This window comes from Plectrocnemia conspersa, unplaced genomic scaffold (genome assembly GCF_051122295.1).
Source record: "Plectrocnemia conspersa isolate PC_06_02 unplaced genomic scaffold, ASM5112229v1 ptg000005l, whole genome shotgun sequence".
In the NCBI taxonomy this organism is placed as follows: Eukaryota; Metazoa; Arthropoda; class Insecta; order Trichoptera; family Polycentropodidae; genus Plectrocnemia; species Plectrocnemia conspersa.
In genome coordinates, this window is record NW_028277169.1 from 17122664 (window position 1) to 17149718 (window position 27055).

At 27.7% G+C, this 27055-nt stretch overlaps 1 protein-coding gene across 3 annotated transcripts in view; it reads left to right on the forward strand.

The window, feature by feature from the left end:
- The window catches only part of nompC (no mechanoreceptor potential C), an 89981-nt gene that overhangs the window by 6858 nt on the left and 56068 nt on the right, over positions 1-27055 (forward strand). For 2 of the 3 annotated variants that reach the window (XM_088186365.1, XM_088186366.1), the window contains exon 1: positions 4995-5350. The exons of the other annotated variant lie outside the window; for it this stretch is intronic. In XM_088186365.1, the coding sequence (XP_088042491.1) occupies positions 5003-5350 (348 nt within the window). In that variant the 5' untranslated portion in view covers positions 4995-5002. Of the gene's footprint in view, positions 1-4994; positions 5351-27055 lie in introns of those variants that run through there. 3 annotated transcript variants of the gene reach the window in all.

Consider the following 27055-nt stretch of genomic DNA (forward strand, 5'->3'; position numbering starts at 1 on the left):
GATCTCGAGATCAATACAGGTCCATTCGCATCCTGGGAAACTATACAATTATTATTATCCTATTTTTATGTTTGATTTGCATCGCGACGTTTTCTAGGTTAGTTGTGTTAGTGTTTATGGGCGCGTGTTTTATTGATTTATTTAAAAATATCGTGACTCCTCCGCCCGGTTTTATGAGATAATTCCTTTGAAGACATGCAAATTTGGGGATGTAAAAGTTTTGATGACTACGATAATATCAATTTTGCTCTCAATAATCAGTAGTTCCAGTTCTCCAATTTTATATCTGATTCCACGAGAATTCCACTTCCTCATCATAGTTATTTTTGCGTTAGACTTTACAAAATAATCACTAAGACACATTCCATAATAAAAGATAAAATTTTCATATAATTTAGACTATTAAAGATTTTAGGTTTTTCTGAACAATTTATAGGTAGCATGTATGTGGAATTCCTATAGCAATAAGAATATATTATTAGAGTGTTGAACCTGTTGTCGTCTGTAATGGTAACGGATATAGCGTGCTCACGTGGACTGTCCGCTTTCTACGTTCATATTTTCAATGCAAACACATTGCTTTTTGCAGAATTCTCGCTGCGGCAATAAATGTGTCTGCGTCTAATCTAAAAATCTCCCTATGTATAATCATTAAAAAATAATATATTAATACAAAAAATAACTGCAGCAACACAATAATTACACACCGCTTTAACTGATTGAATTTTCGTGAAATATATTTATCAAACTGATTTAGTGCTGCAATGAAAAGGAAAATTAATTTAAATACATTCACTTAAGTGCGATTTAAATCTTATTTATTTAATAATATGATTTATTATTATTTTTTATATTAAATAAATTATTTATTTACGCGCGTAATCATGTGGTTATTATTGTATTTTTTGTAATATAAATAATCCATTATTTGCGTGACTTTGTGCAAATCAAGATTTTTTGGAAGTTTATTATCAAAGGGTAGGATGACGCAATGTAGGTCAGTAATTATACATACGATAAAGATGTATAGCTTGAAATTATGTGCTTTGATTAATTACGCGAGTGAAAGCTATTGAAACGCTCACGAGTTTTGTAAACAGATAAAAGCTTTTATATATGAACTATATAATATTTATTATTATTCTAAGTATTTACTGCTACAGTCAAACCTCGATTTGCAGGTAACTTTGTTTACGAATGTTGCAATTTTTTAACGCAATTTTAGGTACGCATTGTGTCACTTTCTTCCTAACTGAGACGATAATTACTCTCTAAAGTCGGTGATGACATACTCTTTGGAATATAATTTGCCACTCAAAATCTTGTTAGTTATGAATCTTTAGCTCATCCTTCAGACTTTGAGAATGACTTAATGAAGGAATTCGAGTTCATTAAGATCAGGTTTCTTCCTTCCATCGCCAATTTATTACTCCAGCCTATGGATCAGCAGGTTATTTTGAACTTTAAAAAAAGGTTTACACAAATCGCTATTTCAGCGATGCTTCAAAATAACCAAATAAATCCATATTATTTAATATTATATATTTAAAAATTCCCATGAATATTAAAGCATGATACACATAAACGATACAATCGCATTTACTGAGTAATAATGCATATGCATGTTTTTAATTCAGCTTGTAACGATTTCAATTCAAAAAGCAAATTGTCCGAAATTGGCTCATTTGTTAATGTCAAAGCATAAGTGTTTTTATTTAAAAAAAATGTTATTAACACGCCAGTATTAATTTTTTCGCCATTTTGTCATGACCTTATTGTTCTTTTTGCCAGTTAAATATAACTCGTTCGGAGATCAATGGTGCTAACGACTTTGAGGTCAAGTTTCATTTAATGATTTGATATTATTGTATGTATTATATACTTTTTTACTTATATCAGATTTTACAGCATCAATTCATATTTTTTTATTTGTTTTCTCGAAAGAACACATATTTAGCTGTATATAAAAATAGCTTAGCATAACCAAATATTGATTATTATTAGTATTAGTTTCCAATCTTGTTTCTTAAATCATTCATCTTTTAAGTCGGCTCCTTCTTCTAAAAATAAACTCACGTTTAAATAATATTTTCTCTAATCACATGTGTTGTTTCACAACTAACTGTATTCCTTTGTAAAGTTTATGTGGATCTTGACAATGAAGGTTTGTTTGTGTCGTTGTACTTATCTTTTAAGAACTCAAAAGTTAAATAATCGTCTTTATAAATAAAAAAAATATTATATTTGCGAAATATTGTTTGTCTTTGAAGCCATGAAGCCATTGATAAAATTCCGAAGATCAAATAATATAAATATATGCTTTGAAATAAGAATCTGAATCTAGAAAATACTACTACTTATATAAAATTCTATTTTTAAAACATTGTGTTGACCTAAAAATTTTCAGCGAAACTGTTCTTTAAAAAATCAAATTTCTAGGGTGATTCATTCAAGAGCTTTTAGTATGGAAAAAAGTATAGTATTATATACATATATAGATCATTCGAGTAGTTCAAAGGTAAAAGTAACAGTATCTATATTCCGAATTTATTCAACAATTGCTATTTATTCAGCAATTGACATCTAATTAAATTGTTTTGAATTAAAAACGTTACAGTTATCGATAATCTCGTGGAAAATAACCGATTACCACTTTTTATTTTTAACGAATTATTCACAAATAATAATAAAGGTAACATAAAGTATAATACATAAAAAAATTAATAATGTGTAAAAGCTAAAATCGATAACATTTTAACAGGAGAAGAATCATTTTTTTGCTACTTTTTTTGTAAATGTACATGATTCTAAATAATAACTTATATTAATATATTATCTAGAAGCCCAGTATCTAAGATATTTGTATTAAAAAAAATATACATATTTTAATTATGTATATAGGAGTAAATTCATATTAGAAGCACTCGAATATGCCTCAATAAATATTTCTACAGTGTACTAAAGGGTGTTAAGCATTATCCTTTATACTTGCCGAAGTCCAGTTTTATGCCCTGAAACACGCCCGTGCGTTGCGATTAGGATTTTTAATCGAATATTTGAATTATTCGTTCGATTTTCAACTATATAAATGTTCGAATAATTGATATAATATTCATCTGTATTATCTTGAATGAAATTTAAAAAAAATCTTGTAATGAAACAATTACAAATAATTAGCGACTAGTGTCGCTCCAAAGTCTATGCGCCTTTATTTTGTTTTGAAAGGCGAGACAATGAGACGCTTCTACATAACAACAATTTTTTTTCGAAAAACATTTGTGTCTATTATGACCTAAATTCGCAGAATTCGTTCGTTGAACGAAAGAAATTGTTGAAAAGGCCCACCATTTATTATTATATATATTATATTAATAATGGTATATAATTAGTAAAATTGATTTAGCTAATTTTAAAATTTCATTTCAGTCTAGTGTGTCATAATATATATTTGTAGGCTTTGCTTATGTTCACGTCTGTTATGTTACGGCAGAAGATTTACAATAAAAAAATAATAAATAGATTAGTTTTATTTATATGAGGACTAAATAGTGTAGTTCATAATGTCTCAGACTAGTAACTCTAAGGTTTCGGGTTCGAGCCCCGGCAGTAGCACTCTTTTTTTTATAAAAAATGCACTATTATTAAAAAATCGGATACAGCTGTAGTAACATCTATTGCTTTTTTATAATTTACAATTATTAATATAGATGTCACCGATTCCCAGGCTTTCAGTCTGGTAGTTAATACTTACTTGGTAGGTATGCATTATATCTGATTGACTTATTTAGTTGGTACAGATTTTGTCCTTTGTAACGCATTGGGTTTATACATGTCAGGTTACAACGGAAGATTTAATAAAAAATAAATAAATATGTTTAGTCTAGGACTGTAAAGCATATAAAAATATGCTGGGTTTCCCCTTTAGTTAAAAACATTGGTAAAAGCAAAAAATCATACAGTACAATTATATATAGAGGAATCTTTATTTTTAAAACAATTAGTTTATAGACTTTTTAAGACACTTGTTATTAAACTTCGAATGAACGAAAACCTAATAATACCGTCATCTCAATGACAATATTTTTTTTAGAATATGCTCACTGGATTTTAGTGCTTAAGAGGATAGATCTTTCCTTTAGCCTTATTGTTCAATATATACCTGCCCAGGATTCATCAAAGCTGCTGGTCTTAAATCATATAAAAAGGCTTTTTGCGAACGCACTGGATGCTTTGACTTCCAACATTAACTTGACATTACATTCAAATTATATTTCTAAAATTTAGTAAACAATACTTTACTTTATGCATTAGTAAATACTAGTACTAGTTCGGAATATTCTGATAAAGAAATGTACATGAAATATGTCAATCGCGTACAAATAATATATATTCATTATTCGTATATGTTTCTACATAAGTTTTTGTGTTGTTTTAGTCAAGTTTTGATATACATACAGTTATGCAAATTCTAAAAATGAGCACATATACAGTGATTGAAAATTTAATTTTTGTATTTATGCTGGTGGCCTACAATGTGTTTTACAGGCGTACGTACACGTCTGCCATGTGCTAAGGCTTTGCTTAGATGCAAATGGGGAGGTAGTGGCGAAAATCTGGGTTTGAGAGAGCGTGCTAGCCACCCCCAACGTTCCGACCCCCGACCGACCCACCCTGTAGCCCTTGGCCGCCTAAGAAATCCCAACCGCAGCCAGTCTGGCCGCCTACTCCGCACGAGCGGCATTCCCCTTGGTCTTATACAATATTATACCAACTAAACGTGTCACGAAACCTCTTTTCTTTTCCTTTACAAAAATATTCCATATATACTGAATCAATGTTAAAGTGGTGTTTGTATTATATTAATTAATTAATTAAAAATAAATATTTATTTACCAACATTAAAATGCAGAGTAGCATAACCTAAAATGCGACTGTACGAAACTGGTATTAAAATGACTCTTGTGAGATAGCATTGTTGATTAGTAGAGGTTGATGTGCGACCATGTCCACTTCGGGTGGGAAAAAGGGCACGGGCAAAGGCCCGCCCAAGAAGGCGGCCGAAGAAGACAAGGGTTCTTCGGCTTCGAAGGCAGTGGCGGAGAAGGAACCGGACGTGAAAGATGACGGTTCGAGCAATGGAGATAAGAAGGATGCTGCCAAGAATGACGATTTTGTGCCAAAACCTCAGAGCGCTGGTGCCAGCACCAGAGACACCGCTCAGAGGATACTCACGTTGGCGCAGAAAGGAGAATGGGCTGCTGTGGAGCAAACCCTCAAAAACATGGAGAAAACTGTGGCTAACGGAGGCGACGATGTCAGCAGTGTGCCGTTAGCTGGTGTGCTGGATGTGGTAAGAAATGATTGAGTATTTATCTTATTCTTCTTCGGATGATGTTTCTATCTAAATCTGAGAAGGAACTGCCCATTATTTTTATACCATTAGTATTGAAGCTCATGAATTACTTATAAACCGGTGTTTAAGTATGTTTGATGTATGCAATTAGGAGATCATAGTGTAGAATTATGTTTTGTTTTTCTGTTTCTGAAAATATGCTGATTGTTTATGTGTTAAACTATCGTCATAATAATCTTGCAAACGCTTGTAATCCTATGTAAATAGGGCTACAATTTTTTAACCTAAAAGGTATGTAAAAAATTCATAATAAATTTTGCCACGAAGATTGTTTCATGTGTATAATTCCGTTTAGATTAATTCTGTAACTTGGATTGTTTTGAAATTATGTACGAAATAAACCAATTTAAAACTAAGTTATAGGTTCTATATTATAATTATAAATCTTTAAAGTAGAAAAAGTACAAATAAATAGGTGCTATTGTTGCTATCGTTTTTTTTATAGAAATATTTTTTTATTTGTGACGCATTGCTGTATGGATTACTTTGATTCAATTTTGAGAAATACACTACATAATTTTATTAGCCATAAACATTAAATAATCTAATATATATTTTATCAACAGTTATGAGCTATTATGTGTAGTTTCTTATTAACAACGATTTTATTAAACGATAAAAATTAATATTAGTAGTTTTGTATTTCGAAGATTTTTTTACATAACTTGCCACAATTAGCCAGCAAACACAATAAATAAATCCATAATTTTTTTTTTTACAAAAAATATTACTTACAATTTTCTAGTACATAATTATAAACACAATTTTTTTTTTTAATAAGTATCTATAATTAATATATTTTTATAAATATTTTTAATTATTAGCATTTGATCAAAAACTATTGTAAATATTTTGAAAAATAAAATCAAAAAACATACAAAAAACAACGATACTGTTGATACACATTCACTAAAAATTATCTAAATTATCTGATAATGGCTCCATTGTCTAAAATATTAATTATCTTATCTTTGTGGCAAAAATCTTGTTGTAAATTAAAATTTTAATAATTATTTACATCCATTATAGGATAAATTCAGGCCATAAACTTTATAAATATTAATATTGTAGTAATTTTACAAACAATATTATATTTCAATAATGAAATTTAAAAATACATAGTTAAAATTAACACTGTTTTAAAACAAGATTCTAGTAAACAGAAATAGTTTAAAAAAACTGTTTTATGATTAGTTTTATAAAAAAAAAATTATTACAAAGTTAAGGTTATATTTTTAAATCGCTGTTGTTATATTACAAACAATGTTTTTAAATGCTAATACAATATCAGTTCAGTGTACAATTTTTGGTAAATTTTAATCTAAGATAAATTCATGAACCATCGCTATATTGATAAAAATATAAATTCGATGGGTTGTGAAGAATAGTATTTTTAATTGTTGTTTATAAACTAAAATATTATATTCATATTATTATGTAGTATCTGTTAGTTTAGTATGTTTTTTTATAGATAAGAATTAAATATGCGTACTATAAATCAAAATAATATGCAAATATTTAAGCTATCAAACACTAAATGTTACTAAAATTATAAAAAAAACACATAATTTAAATATATTATATTAAATAGATGTAGGGTTGTCCGAAAATGCCGACACGTAAAAGATTAATTTATTTTTATGTATTAATAAATTAAGGTGCATATTTTTAAAAAATAATGTTAACTTAATAAACACATATAGATATACCGCATGAAGCTAGTCACGAGTATATTGTAAAAAATATTTGATTAGTGGTTTTAAATAAGGGTAAATTAATTTAAATAAAAATATCAAAATTTATTTAGATGTATCATAATATTATTTTTCTAAAGCATTATAAAATATTAATAAATTTAATAACATTTGAACAGATACAATATATTATGGATTGTATTTATATATTTAAATTAAAGTATGTGTTATGAATACATTATATTTTTAATAGTCATTAAAAACTATAAAAAAAAGCTTACTTACATATATTACTTGAATGAACGTTTCGTTGATTTTTCAATGGATATGGTGTTATTATAAAATAATAAAAATATTTTTGTTTTCATAACTTCCTTTATCATACACAAAACACAAACACGTATTTTATGATTATTTATAGGCGAACTCACAGATATGAGTTTATGAGTACGAAACATAGATTTAATAGTCATTAGAGATACCCTCAATTCTAAATAACCTCACGATCGAATCCAATTTGCAAAACTTTGCCCCCTTTTATGTGAACCAAATAATTTATTCAATAATATTTATATATATATAAATTAAAATTTGAATAACAAAATCACCCAAACGTTAACTGTGCCAGTGACGTTAATGTTTTATATTCTGATATATTTATTGCTTTTAGAAGCTAGCTATATCGTCCCACCGTTTCTGTTGTGAGTTAGTATATAATTTAGATAATTAATAGCTTGCGTTTGATGGATAGCAATTAAAAAAGTCGTAAATAATATAAAATAAATACTTGTTACTTGTTACATCTTCTTAATACATTTTTTTTTGCATTTTATTATTGAAAAAAATAGATATCGTGATATGAGCGAATTAAACCTAATTTGTGTCTAAACTATACATATATTTATATACAGTATCACATTAGGCACATTAGATATAAATGTCTATAATGCATAAACCTCGTTCACGTCTACGTTTTCTACGTAAATTCCACGTTGCCTTGAAGACGTATCATCATGTGATGGAAATAGTTTTAGATTCGATATATTCTATTTTTTGCTATAAAAAATTGTGGATATATAATTTACATTTTGACGTGCAATTCTGAATCAGTTTTGTTTGTTTTAACGTGATTCGAAGATATAAATCACTATGGAAGTGCATCAAAAACGTGAATTTTATCGTCGTCGTAAGAAATCTTTATATCCGTTTTGTCATACCGTACTATTGAGGCTAACAACTTTAGTAATCTAACGTAAATATTTTGGTGGCAGATATTGTTATTTTGTGCTCGTTATGCTCAATTAATATTTTTTAATTACTAGTATCGTATTTGCTTAAAAATTAACGGAGAGTACATAAATCTAGTATCTATACTATTTTATTAGTTTTAAACCATTTATTTTAAATTAAATATTGTAAATTTATTCAAATATTGTTGTAATTAAAAAAAAATAATTATGGTGCGTGAGAATAATATTATTGTATTTTATAAAATAATGCAGTATTTCACTGTATTATCATACGGAGAAAATCATAATAACCGTATTTTTTATTATTTCAAATTTCGCTTCTAAACTCATTTTTTTTATTTAGTTATTTAGTACGCAGATGCTGATACTATTGTTAAAAATTTATTGAAATAAATTACCATTAATTGAGAAAGTATCGTGAAAATCAGACAATCTATTCTTGAAATAATTGTTGATATAAAAATGAAAGATAAACTTAATTGTACATATATACATATGTGAAGAAAAACTGTAGTTTAGTTTTTTTTTCAAACAAAACATTTTTATTTTTGATTTTTAAAAAAGAGTGTAAATTTTATTTATAAAATAATTGATATAATTTCTTATATTTTATATGGGTTTTAGTGTGATTTTTAAAAATATTTTTTATAAATACATTTGATCTTGTAGTGCCAAATCAAAATGTCTTTTTTTTCCTATTGAAAAATTTTCCTATTGAAATGTTAGGACTAAAAATTAATTGTCATTTAAAAAAATATATTTATTATCTACAAGCGCTAGTAGACCAACAACACGGGTTTCACAGGGCACTAACCTCTTGTGTCTTTCGAAGGCCATGACAAAATATCCCGATTCTCAAATCTAGATCGATGTAGTCTATACCGACTTTTAAAAGGCATTCGACAATGTTTGTAATGAGCTACTTTTTCAAAAGTTAAGCAACTTTGGTTTTTTGATTGGTCTTATTAGCTTATTTGAGATAAATAATATATCACTGCAGTCAGTGTGTGAGCTGTGGCAACTAGCACTCCGATCAGTATTTCGCTCATTCTGGAGTACAACAGGGATCAAATTTGAGTCCGATATTGTTTTTTGAATGGTTATTATTGTTTGTACAGTAATCATCATGTCGCACTGGGATAACCTATTAAGTCATAATGGTCAGATATGTAATAAAAAATAAATTAAAATAAATCTCTACAAATAATGAGAGCAGTTTTTTTTACAATTTTGTTATCATTGCGATTTATGTATTTACTCAATAGTCATTAAATCGAATTTATCATAGCTATGACTTTTTATAAACTTATCATATTTACCTGTTACATTTTACTGTTAAAATATAGTAAAAATATTCGAAACAAAGTAAAAAGATGATACATATATTACAATTAAAACACAAAATAATACACAAATTTCCCTTTTTGTTAATAATTTTTTTTTAAATATCTCTTAACTAACCTTGAATTTTTTACACTTCCTGTTATATATTAATAAATCAAGTTACATTTTAAAATTATATTATTTTAAGTATTTTAGATTTTTTTTTTTGAAAAATTGACAATATCTTAAAAGGGATTATTTTGGGGGAAAATATAATGAATATTAAAATATTAAACGTGTTGAAATTTTCTATATATAAATTGAGTCTTAAAGTTGTGTCAAAAATCTGTTGTACGGTATTATTAATGTATTATTGTTTTATGTGTTTCGACTACAACAATTTCGGCTCTCATATTTTTTTAACATCGTAATAATATTTCTTGAATAAATAATAATAAGTACAAGTTAACCCTTTCTATGCTACAAATAAATATAAAAAAATACCACCGTTGCGACATATTTTCTGATATAATATTTTGTGCGAAATATTTTAATTAGCCATTAAAAATTACTAAAAATATTTTATTGATAATTAATCCTGTCTTCTCTTCTGCTCAGTGTTGCCATATAGTGAATTTGCAATCCAGGTCAAAAGCAATAAAGTCGTGCCATCACAGTGAAAACGCTCGATTATCAAGCGTTTATATTAAAACTTTTTATAACAATATTACGAGTGAGAATCAAATAAAGTACATCTAAACCGAATTTTGCCCAATAGAAGATCGCAAAAAACAATTATCCCTTCTCAGAAGTCAAAAATCCACGTCAAAAGCAATAAAATCGTGCCGTCGCCGTCGCAGTGGGAACGCTCGTTACCGAGCGTTCCCACTGTGAAGGCGCCGACACGTTTTTATTGCTTTTGCCGTGAATTTTTGCCTTCTGAGAAGTGATAATTGTTTTTGCGCTCTCCTATTGACCAAAATTCAGTTTGAAAATATTTTGATCAGCCCTCTTATATTAGAAGTCCATAGTTATATCGGTAAGGATAGCTATCATATTTTTAAAACATAGTGTAATATCGAAATGCAGACAAATTATGGAGCAATATGTGAAATGCAATATCTGTCTGTGCTTATTTTTCCCTGAGAGATGAGTTGACCTAGTTTGATTTTGGACTTTACCTAATGAAAATTCTAAAACTCTAATTTGTTTAAGAGCTTTCATTAGGTTAGGTTTGGGTTTGAACAGATTATCGAAGTTATGGTAATGTCAAATAGAGCTTCATAGATATTTTAGAACAGCATATATTGAAAATCTAACTTAACTAAAAAATACACATTCACTGTAACATTTATAGATCGATTTCTCAATAAATAATGATAAATATGTAAATACATATTACTACATATAGAAAAGTTTAAATCATATAATTGTACTTGCACCTATCAGATAATTTATATTTTCGCTGGTAAAAATATATATCTACTGGTAAAAATGTATTCCAATATGATTTTAATGAAATAACATATTTTTTTAAATATTAATAAACACGTGAAAAATGTGTTATTTATTTTTTTGCTGCTTAAATCTGGTTGCCAAATAACCGATAATTCAATTTGTAAAAACATTAAATTTATATAATTCGGCTGGTGTTGTCGATGATTTTTCTTTATTTCTTTACCTCTTCCTTCGGTATTCGATCAGAATTTTCAGATCAAATACCTAAATCTTTTCTCTCATGCCTAATATTTTTTAAACGTTCAAAAAGCAAATAAATTTGCAAACATATTTTTTGTAAAAGTACTACCTATAAAGTGGGTATTTTTGAAGGCAATGTTCCACTCCTTTTATTTATTATACAATATATATATATATATATATATATATATATATATATATATATATATAAAAAGGGCTAAAGGAACATATACCTAAAATATATCAGTATATAGGTACATCTTAAACAACTGTAATTAAGTTCAGATTCATTATTTAAGGTCAGTTTTTACTTTTTTTTATACATATATTCTTGCTATATTTTTTTTCCAAAGTCTCCCCCTCCCTCTCGGCAGGCCTGAGTATGTGTATACTACTTCTTGTTAAGTTCCCTTAAATTAATGGTATCATTTAACTTAATTAAATAAATTTTATTTAGATTCACAGAAATAGTTATCATGGTTTGCATTTTCAGTTCTCTACTAAATAACTAGAACAAATATATTTCCCCATAATTTATTTTGATCAAAAAGTGTTTCACGTAGTCATCCGTCCGAGGCTCAACTCTTATGATACAGTTTCATAATATAATTTAGCTCGTCATTTATAAATTGTTCGAGCTTTGATACTGTATCATCGGCTATGTAAACGTACGTAACTAAATATAACACGGCATAACTATGATAGTTAATTTAAAGTTGGCGATAGAACCCATTCGGATCGGCGGCGCTGTTTAATCGTTGCAAATTGATGGTAAACAGAAACGAGTTGCATTCGTGCGTGTTGCGTTGATGATGACGTTAATTGATTATTTTTGATGAAAACTTTCCGTGTCTTGGTACACGTGGAGGTATTTTATACCTATTTTACTACGGAGCGAATCGTGCCAGCGAAACTTCCCCCTGTTTAGTTCCATCCTCGTCTTTCGCTCCCATTTCTCATCCGCCATTTCGTTGATTGTTAAGGCAGTCGTAAACGCAGACGGGAAAAATATTAATATGTATTTTATTTGTATAATATAGCGCTTTTCAAGCAATTCATATTATTCAAATTGCTTTCAAGTTGATATTTTCTGTAGAGATCAATGTTCTTTTAACATTCAAACAAAATATATAATATTAGTATTTATTGTAATTTTTGGTGTGACATAGCAAACGTTAATACAAATAGTTACAGAGTTTGGTTCAACATCATGTTTCGTATAATATACATGCGGGAATTTAAAAGTTAGATTATTTATTATATGCTGATTGAATGAATGTGTTTCATAGTATTTACACAAATGCGAATCCGCTGTCATTGCAAAAAGACCTGAAGGCAAGTGTCACATTCTTATAGAACATATTATATCAGAACTCTTGTCTGACAAAATTCCATTACAGTTTATACGGAGGTGTTTTATTTAGAAATCTTTCTTTAGAGAACTTGGAAGTGTCATTCAAAAAGTTTGCAATAAGGTATTAAAGATTCTCGGATTTTTTATGCATTTGACCGGAACAAAAATGCATTTTATGAACGGAAATATACTAAGCATACATGAAAGGACCTAAACAAACGATACACTTAGTGCCATTACAAATACAATGGAATGCATTGTATGCTATGTTAATCAAATTTGCGGCAGTTACACGAACCCGAAATTATACACTTCATACAAATTTTAGAATTGCTTTGTGTATTATAGCCACTACACAAAATATATTTTATTTAGATATTAATCGACAGTATCTAATAGTTTGTTTTCGCCCTAATTCATAGCATTTCATAATAAGACGAACAAAGGATTTCCCCTAACTCGAGTAATTAGAGTATATATGAGCGTTCTAAACTCACTTTAGAACACTCCTGCCACTATGCTTTTTATTTTGAACAAATAGAAAGCGTAGTGGCAGCCGAACTCGTACTAAGCAGAGCTAAGCCGAGTATCAACCGAGACAACCCGTAGAACAGGCCCGGCCAAGAAGTCGATTGCAGATCGATCATGAAACAACGTATCAAAATATTCACAGTTGATAATCGTTCTAAGTACGTTGTTATTTATTTTAACGCGGTTGAATTTGCATAACGCTTATAAATATTTATTGTTTTTTTTTCAAACAAATATTTTTTTAATAATATTTTTTGTAGATTATGAGTAATCTAAAAAAGACAAAAACTTATTATTTCCATTAGGAATTGGGATTAATTTATTTGATGTAATGGTTCAATTGTGACATTTTAATCTGATTTTCCTAATAATATCTCCTATAGTGAATATCTATTTATTTATTTATTTTATTAATTTATTTAGCTTAATAGCTAATCTTTACATCTAACAAATTTAGTAAACATATATAAAAATATATAAAAAATACATAACAGAAAGAAAAAATAAAAATATACAATAATAAAGACTTAATATTATAATTTATTTCTATATGTACGAAGGTGTTTTTTTATTCCATTTATGAAACCCGTTATATTTTTGCTGTTTCGGATATCTCTTGGAAGACTATTATATAAATCAAAACCTCCGTACATAATTCCCCTAGCCGTACTCGTTTTCTTATACTTAATTATCTTTAAATTTTCTCTATTTCTAGTATTATATTTATGTACATCTTTATTTCTTATTAAATACTTATTAAAATATTCTGGTAACATATTATTTTCTAACTTATATATAAATACTAAAACATTCATAATCAATATTTCTTGAACATTCAACCATTCTAATCTATCAATCATACTTTTACAATTAGTTAATCTATTTTTGTTTAAGATTACTCTCATTGCCCTATTTTGTAATTTTTGCAACATTTGTTTATCTAATTTATTTAATATATTTAATAGTGTTGCACAATAATTAAAATGGGGCAATATTATACTATCTGGCTAAGGAAATCTTGTTTTTGACCCTAGTAGCGAGTTTAGCAAGAAGGTGGAGGGTAACAGTGTTCGTGTGAAAAGTGAGAAGAGAATCAGCTTGTTGCCAGTTTGCTTTGCCCGCTACGGCCTAGTAGCTATGTGTGTGTTTGTATGTGTGTGTCACGCTGTCGCGGATAAATTTACATAACGCGTATTAAAATTATTTTGTTAGATATTTATGGTGTTTTTTATTTATAATAATTTGTAGTGGATCATAAATAATACAAAAAAGAAAAAATGTGATATTTTTATGTGTAGTTTTTGTTGCAATAACCAACAAAAAAAATTTGAAACGCCATTTTAAAAAGTCGCATATTAAAATTTAACCTGATTTTCTTATTTATTTTGAAATAAGGAAGAAGAAGTTACAATGACTAAAATTTAGTTTAATTAGTTAGCAAAAGATTATTTTAAATTCAATTGAGCATACTTTCCAAGCAAATTATTAAATAGCTAAAAAATGCAAAACTTTTTGATGACAAAATTGTTAAGAAAACATTTATTAAAGTCGTTATTTGATCCATTGTAAATTTTAAAAACCAAAGCAAAATAGAAGAAACACTATTCAATATATACAAGTATATATAAATACAGTTATATATAAGAAGTATAGAAAAAAAAATGCAAAAAGTAAACGGACACTTTATAAAAGATAATTATCGATGTGTTTTATTTTCTTTACAATTGGATCAGATGTCGGTGATATTAATTAATAATTATTTAGTAGAATGGTATAAAATAACCATTGAAAATAAATCTCCTGATTTTATTAATTTGGCAAAATAAATTAAAGTACAAATTTCACTAAACACAGAATCGATAAAATGATCAAAATCAACAAAAGCAAATTTATTGTTTTTCATGATAAGTGTTTCGATTTTACTATCTATTAATTTTTAATACCCTCCCCTTTATGTTATCTGTTAACCCAGAGGGTATAAGTATGCTTAATATTACGGACATTCGATTTTTTTATTTAAAAAGTCGATCCCAACAATAACTCCCTGCCGTAGAAGACCAAGAAAGCAGCTGCTTTCCACTTCTTGTTAAGCCACCTCCAACTATGGTATTACCGGAATCTAGAGTTCTTGACGACTTGGAAATTTCGTTACGCAAAAACACGATTACAAATTGTACGTGAATATAAAATAATCACTAATAGTTAACATATGGATATAGCGTTGTGCGTTTTTATTTTTGGCTAACTATATTTATTAATATAAATTTACCAATACACATATAATAAATATTAGTTATGATTAATATTTTTACTAGTGACAGTAAATTAAGTAGTAATTCTAGTGTTTTTCTGAATTAATCTTTAATATGAGTTATTTACAAAAAACGTAAATTACACCAGTTTTATCATTTAATTACTGTTAAGTTAAAAAAACAGTTGTATTTATTTTTCCACTTGAATAATAATCTAGAAGCATAAAGTTGATAAGTGTTTATTTGAATCATACAATGGGCAATTCAGTTAAGACAACTTTTATTACTATAATTATACATTATAATATAGCGTATATCATTTTTAATCGTAAATATTTTAAGCAAATAATAATATTAATATTTATCATTATAAATAAAAATCAACATACTCGTATTGTACACATTAATTAATGCAATAAAAATATGAATGAAATAATATTAGACCATCATACAGATAACATGTTTTTGTTAATTTTTCTTATTTTTTTTAATATGATTCATCTCAAAATTAAATATTGAATATTTATTAAGCATTATCTTCAATAATTTTGTGTCACTGTATAAACATTTTTCAACATTGTATAGTCTTTCAATTTTCGAATCTTAATTTATTAAATTGCCATATAAATCACATATAAATAAATCTTTGAGATGTGATCACCACGAATTATTTTAAAGCCTAACGAAAAGCCCTTTGCCCTTGTCAGAGCAATTTCCGCGATATCAGATCGCAGTCGATATTTCACGATTGCTAGTAATAAAAAAACAATAAAAAAAATAAAACAAGCCCTAACCTTGTGCAAATCTTCGTCATCTCACGCGCGTGACTTTGGCGACAAAGGGCCTAAAGAACGTTTTGCACCACACGGTACTTTTCATACATACGATAACTTTATCTTGATTCCAGCCAGCAGCGATTGCCTATTGGGCCAACCTATTCCACACGCTATCGCATCGACATAACAATTCCTCTCAACCACCACCAACCACCACCCCGGGCAAGACTGTACCATTTTTTCGGCCCTGGAAGACCCTATATTAATTTCCGAATGTCGCTCGTCTTCGGTTTCCTACCGAAAGCAGCCCGTTTGTTTTTATTACATGCCGACGATCGATCAAATATTTTATTATATCTACATATTATACATGAACGCGAGATCGCTTTGAGCTTTCTTATAAAAATTCGAGTTCGTGATAAGAGAACATAAAGGCTTGCTCACTTGGAACGTGTCGAACTATTGTTCGGCGTATTGTACATAGGATCGTTACCAATTATTTATAAAACAAATCCTGGTAATTGAACAAAATGATTTTTTCCTGCGATAGATTTGCCAAATACACGCATTTGCTTGTATAGATATATAGAAAATATATTTGCCTAATGGGCTCCGCGCCTAAATTTAAATTGGGACCGGCCAATAAAGCATGACTATGTCGTTATAAGCATGCAAAGTTTTCACGAAATTAGGTAATTCTCGCCGATGGGAAAACGCGTCGCATTCGACTTGAAAATCGTTAATAGTGATCGAAAAGTTGGAAAATCGCAGATAGTTACCGGTAAAATTGACGCTTTTCACGTAAACACAACTGAAATGAGCCTAATCGATTGCTTGGTAATCGAAATGTAGATTATGATATATAAATAGAAATAAAACATTCAGGAAGTTTAATTACGAAAATAAATGTCAATCGTCAACGCTCATAAGATTAAAGATAACTTTGCAAAACACGTAATAGGATTAATATCTAATTTAATAAAGGTTGTTCCGCGTCTGAAGGCTTTATAGTAGAAACAAAGTTCAGAAAAATTAAAAAAAAAAAGAAAATTAAAAAAAATCTTTTAATTATTAGGTAATCCCGGAATTAATGTCGTTTTTTTAATAGGCAACTTTGGCTTAGTATTTTTGGGTCCGATGAGCAGTGAAGACGTGCGTTGTAATTTTTTTCTTTTCTGTGATCCTTTGCCTTTCTTTTAAACAAAAAAAATCTTTTCTACCCCATTTACAAACAATGGCAGAGACGTGTCCCTTGGAAACACATTTAAGAAGCTGTATGCTGTTTTCGTTTCATTAAAAAAAAACTGCGACAGAAGCAACAGAATGCATTTATGACATTTACGATGATATACTGGACAAAAGAAAGTGCCAAAGTGGGTTCAAAAAATTTCCAACGGGCAATCTCGATTTGAAGGACGAGCTTCGAAGTGGACGGCCCAGTCTAGTGGATAGTCCAGCTCTAAAGGCGGAAATCGAAGCAAATCCGATTATGACCATTGATGAATTATCGAAGAAAGTCGGCACATCACGGTCGAACACCCATCGTTATCTTGAGAAACTGCGAAAAGTTAAAAAATAAGGTATCTCGGTTCCTCACGCGCTCACCGACGCAACAAAGCTCAACGCCTCAACACATGCAAAATACTGCAAGAAAAGCAACATTTTACCCCGTTTCTCCATGACCTTATCACCAGAGACGAAAAATGGGTTCTTTATCATGATATAAAAAAATAGAAACAATGATTAAATCGAGGTCAAACCCCAATTCCAACACCAAAACCAGGACTACATCCTCGGAAAGCATTATTGTGTGTGTGGTGGGATTCGAAAGGTGTAATTTATTATGATGTTTTAAAACAAGGGCAAACTGTTACTGCAGCCCTCTATTGTGAACAGATGGACAAATTAAATACGACGTTACAAAAAATTAGACCTGCTCTTGTGAATAAAAGTAATGTCATTCTTCAACATGATAACGCCCAGCCGCATGTTGCCGATATTACCCGTAAAAAAATCCAGGACCTTAGCTGGGATGTTTTATTGCATCCACCCTATTCTCTGGACTTGGTACCGAGCAACTTTCACTTATTTCGCTTTTTAGAAACGCAATTAAGGAACAAAAAATTCGACAATTCGACAAAAACTGAAATCGGGTCTTTCGGAGTTCTTCGAATCTAAACCAAAAGCCTTTTATGAGAAAGGAATTTTAGATCTAGTAACAAGATGGCAAAGAGTCGTAGATAACACTAGAAATTACTTTGTATTAAAAAAATATTAAATAATTGAAAAAAAAAAAAAATTTGAGTTTTAATAAAAAACGACATTAATTCCGGGATTACCTAATATATGTGTTTTATTAAGTATGTTTATTATCTTTGATCTTACCCAACTAAGTTTCTTTTGTGTATGTTAAAACATACATAAATACATAGAAAGTATTGCTAAACATACTGTCAAACATTTTTATAGGTTGTTATCTAGTTTTATTTCCATTATGGTAATTATTTAGAATTTTGTTTTAAGGAAACCAAAATTCTAAAATTGCTATAAGAAATTTCATTTCCTATAGCAGTAAAGATCACTGTCACTTGCTCACATCGAAGTGAATTTAGATGTGTATAGTTTTTTATTTTGTTGTTATGTTATCTTTAAGAATAATTACTGGTTAATTTGTTCTTGTAAAAGTTTTTTTGCTAAAAATAATTACCTAAATATTTTAATATACTATTTTAGTGTAATTTCTTAGGATTTTTTTGCATGTTGAATGTTTTTAAGTTTCTACTTTATTTTCCTATTTAATTTTTATTTAACGTTATATTATATTTTGTATAATTAAATAATTAGTAATTTTCTTCTTTTAATATCATTTTTGTATATACGTTACCATAAATGTATATTACCTAATTTAACTTTTAGGTCAAAAGTACTTAATAATGCAAGTAATGATAAAAAAAATTTTTGACCCCTTCATTGACACTAAAAGTAACACTACAAAATCTCACTGAAAGTATACGTGAAACAACTAAAACAATTCTAGATATAAAAGAAGCAGATGATTCTAGAAAATTTTACTTTTAAGTCTAAAAGACTTTACATATTCGTTGATTAGTTATTAGTAATGATTTTTCTCGAGAATTATTTCTCAAAAAAGATGCCAAAAGAATATTAAATTGCTGATTTCTCATAAATTTAAAAAAAAATACTTATATTATTACATATTTTTGTAAATAATTACAACGGCTTTTTTTTAAAAATACTTACTTATATTATTACATAAATTTTTAAATTACTACAACGGCTTTTAGAATTTTTTAAAAATACTTATAATATTACAATTTTTTTAAGCCGCTGCTTAAAAAATGCATGTCAGTGCCATATGTTTGAAAATATGCTTTTTTTTCTTGAAAGCTTTTAATATAAGTCGGAAGTATTTAAATGGCATTTTTCTAAAATACTACAATTAGTCTTATCGTTGCATTGGTAATTTAAGAATCACATTAATAATCAGATAAAAAGAAACCGCTTCGCGCGGGAATCGGCAGATTGCAAAAATGTGTAGTAATTTTCCAAAGAGTTACGCCAAAAAATTTGTCTGTCGGCGAATTTAAATCTCGTATTTTCAATGATCCAAAGAGGATTTTTATCTTTATATTATTATAAATTTAAGAAATGTAAAGTAGCAACAGCTATTATTGACAATTTTCTCTACGATTCAGATATACATACGGGAGCCCAAATTTTTTTTGTAATATGTTCTTGTCCTATTATTCGCGTACGTTATAAAAAAATTGACGTGCTAACTACATATTTTTTATTATCGTTTCTCAAACATGTTGCAAAGGTTGATTATTTATAGTAATATTTATTTAATCTAAACTTTAAATGGTTCGCTCTGTATATTATATAAAAATATACGGTATGCTAAAGAACAGTTAACGTCTATTTGTATATGTGTATATATTTTTATTATCGTGGATATATTTTTAATTTGTGCATATTTTATTGATTATATTATACTCTTTCCGTATTCCCCCTTGAATTAACATAATATCTTAGCAACCATGTCGTTTTAAAATATAAAGATCACGCAATACGTTTCATCAAAAGAAACACGTCGTTTGTGGGTCGTCTATCGTAAAATCAAAAAATTCAATATTTATACAATGAATAAATAGTTTATTTTATTTAATTAGTATGTACGTATAAAGTTTTCTTAAATAAAAATAATATCATATATGTATTAGTAATCTAACATATATTTTTGTGAACGTTTAAGTTGCCACTTTTTGCCACAATGTAAAAATTTCACACTGATTTCAGCCGTATTATTAGTTGCTTAGTAGCTAAATTTTGTTCTCTTACTAAGACAAAATTCTGAAAAAATATTTATTATTACATTTTTTATGCTATATAAAAATGTTGAGTTGCTTTTTCAAAAATATAATTTTTTATCATAATAATGTATGTAATATATTAATGTAATTAGTTTTGATTTATTGCTTTTTATAGTCCATTTATTTATTTTTACGGCTTTTTGTGAAACTTACTTCTATAAATTATTTCGCTGTTTTTGTTACATAATATACGTTTGCGACAAAGATCAAATTTTGATATCAACAACTACATTAATTACAAAATCTAACAAAAAATATTAAATAAAACCTATAATTATTTAGAAAATAAGGATATATTATATATATGCTTTCTGGAAAACCATTGATATTAAGTTTAAACCTAGATAAAATGCAAATAGTCACACTAGTCTATAAAAATTATGAAGACAACTGCAAAAAAATCACGCTGGTAACAATTTTTTTATTCTATTATAAAATATTCTAGTAAAAACATCTACATTTTTAAATTTATATCTATAATATAGAGCTTAAAATCTGATTTTAGCCTGTTATTTTAAACATTTAAATTTGAAATGTATTTTAATATATTATATTCAATCAGTAACTTAAAACGATTTTTTAGTATTTTATCAAATATAAACTCATTTTGACATTCGCTTGCTCGGTGTGGAGTAACACCACTATTTTTTTTTCTAAAATATAAGTCATTAAAATAAAGCTATGAACACAATCAAAAGTATGCCTAATTATTTAAGGGGCATTTGTAATACACCACAGTATCGATCAAGTTCATTTTATTTGAGATTTTCGTTCTACCCCAAAGTTGAATCCCGTTAGTCTAGATTAGTTTTAGTATTTTTCTTAAATGAATAAAGCTGACAATACAGCGGAATTTAGCGTGTAATTTTAAATGTAAATCGTATAATTTCAGTTAAGCTATTATTGTGCAATATCTAAAATATAGCAATAAAAAATACAATAAATTTATGTATTAAAAATTCCGTTAATATCTGATTTTATTAATTTCGGTAATAAATTACCTGGTGTAATCATTGAGCTCACTAAACGTCTATACTTTTTTTCTGGTTATATATATATATATATATATATATATATATATATATATATATATATATATATATATATATTGTGAGTTTAAATCTTAAAATAATTAGAATATTAAGCAATAAAAAGATTGTCTTAAAGTTGTAATTATTAAAATCACTATATTTATTTTCTTTCTGAATTAATTTTAATCTACTCATGGATTTACTCTATCTACCATGAAATCTGATACTTTGTACGCGAAAAGATGATGTCATGTATGAGTCTAACCGTAGAAAGTTCACGGTGATTCACGTTGATATATATTCTACGTATATATTTTTTTGGAATTTTATCACGATTCTTTGAAGTATGTGACTCATGAGGGCATTATGCAAAATTTTCTTCGCAAAGTAACCTTAATGACTCTCTTGACGCATTTGGACACCATAATATCCACATATTTAAAAGGTCGTTGCTTCTGCGGTCTTGAGTTTTATCTTTTCTTCGGTTCAGTTTCCCAATAACAGCATTTATTGAACAGTCTACTGGAGTTTAGCTTTTATTTTAGTAGTCCTTGGAGGTTTGAAAAATATACAGAAAATATTTCTTATTTAATGGCTCAAGGCTTTCTTACCATTAATAGTAAACTGAAATCTCCGTCTAATTCTTCTGTCATCCCTTACCTGTCTATATCAAATCTAATATAACACGTAACACCCATGAGGTGCTAATAATTTAATTTATTATTTTAATTCAAGTCTATCGCCAATATTTTTGCGAACCATAGTAGCATTTAGTTAATTTTCTTTCCATATTTTTTTTCCACAAGAATAAATTATTTCGATATAGTATAAAATTACACAATTTTAGCTGTATCGTTATTTTAAATCAATATATCTCGTTTTTAAAATATCGTAGTTTTAACTTAAATGAAATAGACTGTATCATAAATACATATATAAAAATAATTTAGAACCAAGCTTACATTTAAGAAAAAAAAATTAAAAGTTATTGTTATACTATACATACAATTTATTTTATCGGTTTTTTGCTATCCATAAAATATCCACGTTTTAGGCAATTTAAATATATTTTTTTTAATATAGCTCAACTGATTCTTAAATCTAAATCTCCAACATTTTCAAAATTTACTCAAAAAATCTTGTTTATAGATTTTTTAATAAAATTGTTTTCTTTTTTAAAATAAATAATTATGTTAACTAATTCAATGTTTATCTTTGAAAGGTTGACGAGAGTCAAACGATAAGACTTTTTAATTGAAAAGGTGACTATCAACAAGACCATGTTGACGTTAAATGATTATCGTTGTGATGACGTTTAAATGCGTTTCAATTTATAGTGGAAAATCTACTTTAAACTAGTTTTAATTGCACCTTTATTCTCAGAAAGCTAAATTCCACGACCCAGATTGTTTGAGGTGCTCGAGATCCTCTTCTAAACCACACGCGTGCCAGAGAAATGTAGAAAAACGACCGTTTAGCATAATGATTTCATGTGGCCTAGTACAATATGTTTTTTCTGTTCCCTTCGATATTTTTTTCGCTCCCCTTGTGCATAAATTAGTGTTGGGGTCATTTCCGAATGTGTAGCGCTCAATTAAGGTACCGTTAAATCTTATCAAGTATTTCCACAACACTAACCCCGGCCGCCCGGCAATTAATGCAAAAGACCTTGACCTGGATCTTAACTGGTCATCAGGTGTAAGAAAAGTCAGACCACGTGCTTTCTAGGCGACATAGGGTTTTTACTATGAATCAACACGCGTATTTTTAAGAGTTATTTTGTATACAGTGCTCACAAGCACGAGCTATACAAACAAAAATGTACTGTAAACTTTAAAGGGGTAAAAAGTAGCAACGGCAAAATACAAGTAACAGTGTGCTTTTTGCTTAATACCGAAAGATGACGGCACATTCATTGAGCTTTTAAGCGTACTTCATAAAAATTGTAAGAAGGGTGAATGAATTTGGTCAAATACCTAACTGAATAATATTGTGAAAAATCATTACAATTTAAGCAAGGGGTCATTATTTTTTTTAAGCTGAGGGCTAAATATATTTTTTTCAAAGAATAATAAGGTCAGTTCGGGCCAAAGTAAACATTTTTACATATTTTGGTACATTTTATTTAAGATATTTGAATACATACTTACATATATACAATTAAATTTAACATTAGTACACAATTAAATCTAAAAGTAAGTCAAGTAAATGTTATTAAAAATAAAATATACACATATTTAAAAAAAATCAGAGAATTTTTTTTAACAAAAATGAACGCTAACAATGCGTTTATTTTTTTGGTTGTAACCATATGGTCGATGTTTGCTACTTAATAAGTAGAATTATTTTTTAAGAATAAGAATGACAATGAGAGTCTGTGATTCGCGAGCGTATCTCTGATCATCATTTTGGTTAGTACTTGTTCACATATGTATGTATGTACTTCCAAAAACTGAAATTATTCTTCGAACAAAATTCTTTATATTTGTATCGCTAGTTTCCGGTTAGAGCGAATAAAAGTTAATTATCTGCTAATTCTTATGTAATGATTTTAATTTATAGTTTGCTTAGTAATTTTATTAGCATATTTATATCAGTCCATAAACCGTTTTTCAAATTATTTTTGTAAAATATCAATATTATCAACAAAACACTTTAACACAAAATACTTATTTTTCCATAAAGTTTTACAACATTCAAAATGAAAAATTCTAATTTTTATTAAAATGATTATTTTAATTAAAGTGCATGGGCAAGTTTTCATTTTAAAAGAAATTTAATTATTTAGTTATATCAGCTGAAAATGTAACTATCGTGTATTCAGACAGTTCTGTGACATATTAATGTTTTTCCATCATAACTATTTAAATTTCATCTCTAAACTAAAAAATCATAACAATTTTCCGCGACTAAGCCAGTGTACTTTGCAAAAATAAATCACCATATTTGGTATCAATTGATTTAAGAAAACTTTTAAATTGGCGATGAGATAATCTAATTTGCTTAATGTAATTTGCTGTGATTACTAGAATGACTGTTGTTTTTGCTTATTTTTATTTTAAAAAATCCTGGCAATTTTTTTTATTAATTTGAACGCCGACTATAGTACCTAATACAAGTGAGTGATCCCCAATTCAATTCAAGTTCAATAATTGATTCTGATACTTTTAAAAATATATTTTCACCAGCAATAGTCTTTTAAGCTCTTTAAGGTTACTAGTTCTTCAATTACTTCAAAATTATAATTAATTCCAGGATTAAAAATAAGCATTTAAGCAGTATCACTTATGTCTTTATTTTCGTCGATTGCCAATAATTTGGGCAACACAGTAACTGGCTCTAGCTTCGGCAACAGTACGATTGTATTTTTTAAATATTTTGTTGACTTGTTAAGGTTTCTTTAATTTCTTGAATTTTTTTTAGTCAATTTTTCTCAAAGTTCATTAAATTATTTACGATGCTCATTAATTTTAAAATGTTTTCTTTGACTACAGCAACAGCTTAATTATATATTACACAGATATATTTACATCCTCAAGGTATAAAAAAAATAACAGTCCATTATTTTTATTTTATTAGACATTTCTTTTAAATCTGAAAATATAAAATTTAAATTTAAAAAAAATATTCGAAAATTTGTTACCTGTCAGCTATGTGAAAATTCAGATGATCAAAGAGTAACAATTCTGGTTTTGAGCGGAGATGAGTGATGGATTTTGGCAGATAGTTACTCCTTCGAAGGATAATTCGTAACTGAACATGTTTTTCTATCTATCCTTGTCTTATATTTTGTCAATTTTGTGAGCAAATATCTTTGTTTCCGGCAAAGAAAGCACGTCAGCTAAATTATTGGAAGTAACATTGCGCGTTTTTAAAATTTTTCAGTTTATATAATAAAAGCTTTATCTACTTTTCTTTTAAATTCAAGACAATTTTGCGAAAAAGTTTTGTTTCAGTTAAAGAAAACAGCAGTTTTAATTTTTAGAGGTAAAATTGCACGTGTTCGGTTTCTTTGCATCGGAAATTCTAGGAATCTAACAGTTATGTTTATCGCTTATACATTTTGTAAAGATCAATTTTATAATTTTGTTGATATCTGGGCAGATTCTTCTTGGGCCAGATAAAAAGCACAGCCCGCGGACCGTAATTTAAGGACTTCAGTAATGCATCTATGCTTTTTTAACATAGTAATATTTAATCTCCTTCAATTTCACTAGTTATCAAACAAAATCAACGGTTTTCATGGATAATTTCATCTCATTATTTTTATCCAAAAATAATGAGTAAAAATTGAAGATAATTTTAACTCATTATTTTTATCCAAAAATAATAAGTAGAAATAAAATTTTATTTGATAACTAGTGAAATTGAAGGAGATTAAATATTATTATGTTAAAAAATCATAGATGCATTACTGCGCTACAAACATAATCAATACTTGCAACCTTGTTTGTTTTACATTAGACAATAAATATATTCAATTATAACACTCATATTATAATAATATGTAAAACATGCTTTAGCATAACTGAGTGGTATAATTAATGCCTTATGTACATGCACATAACACTATTTTAACTTTTAAACTGGAAACAGTACAAATTATTCAACCATTTCCAGTTCAAATTGTTTATTACGTTTTATGAAAGCTCTTTATGATTTTGAAAAGTCTTTGAAAGTTTGTACCACGAATAAAAAAATAGTTTTATTTAATATAAAACATATGTATAATACATAATTTGCTATTGATAATAAGGAAAGATTTTCTAAATTTTATATGAATATATTATTGACTTAAATTATACACAAAGTGAAATATAATATTACCAAAATTATTTTTATTATATGACACATAAATTTATGTTTAATTTAATAAATAAATAGACCTTATATTTTTCATGCATTAAATGCATTTTCAGCCAAGATTATTTTCCTTTTGAATCATAGAACGCAATAAAAAAAAACACATTAGAAAAAGCAATTTAAATTGTATTATTATGGAACAAATAATATTATAAATAAGCATATATATTATATTATATTATACAATACATACATACATAAATATTAAATGTTTAATATTCTCAAGAAATAATTTTATATAAATTGCTATATATTAAATCGCATATGAATTTTTATAAAGAACTCTTTTTATTTATCAGGTATAGTGATTTAATTTTTTAGTTTAGTAATTTTATTAAGTTTATATACATATATATGTATTTGACTATGAGACCTTACATTTTAGGAGTATGTAGCTTAACTTGGTTAGTTAGTTTTTTAGACCCTTCACTAAAAATGTAATAAGTTATTCACAAAAAAATTTTAATTACAAAACA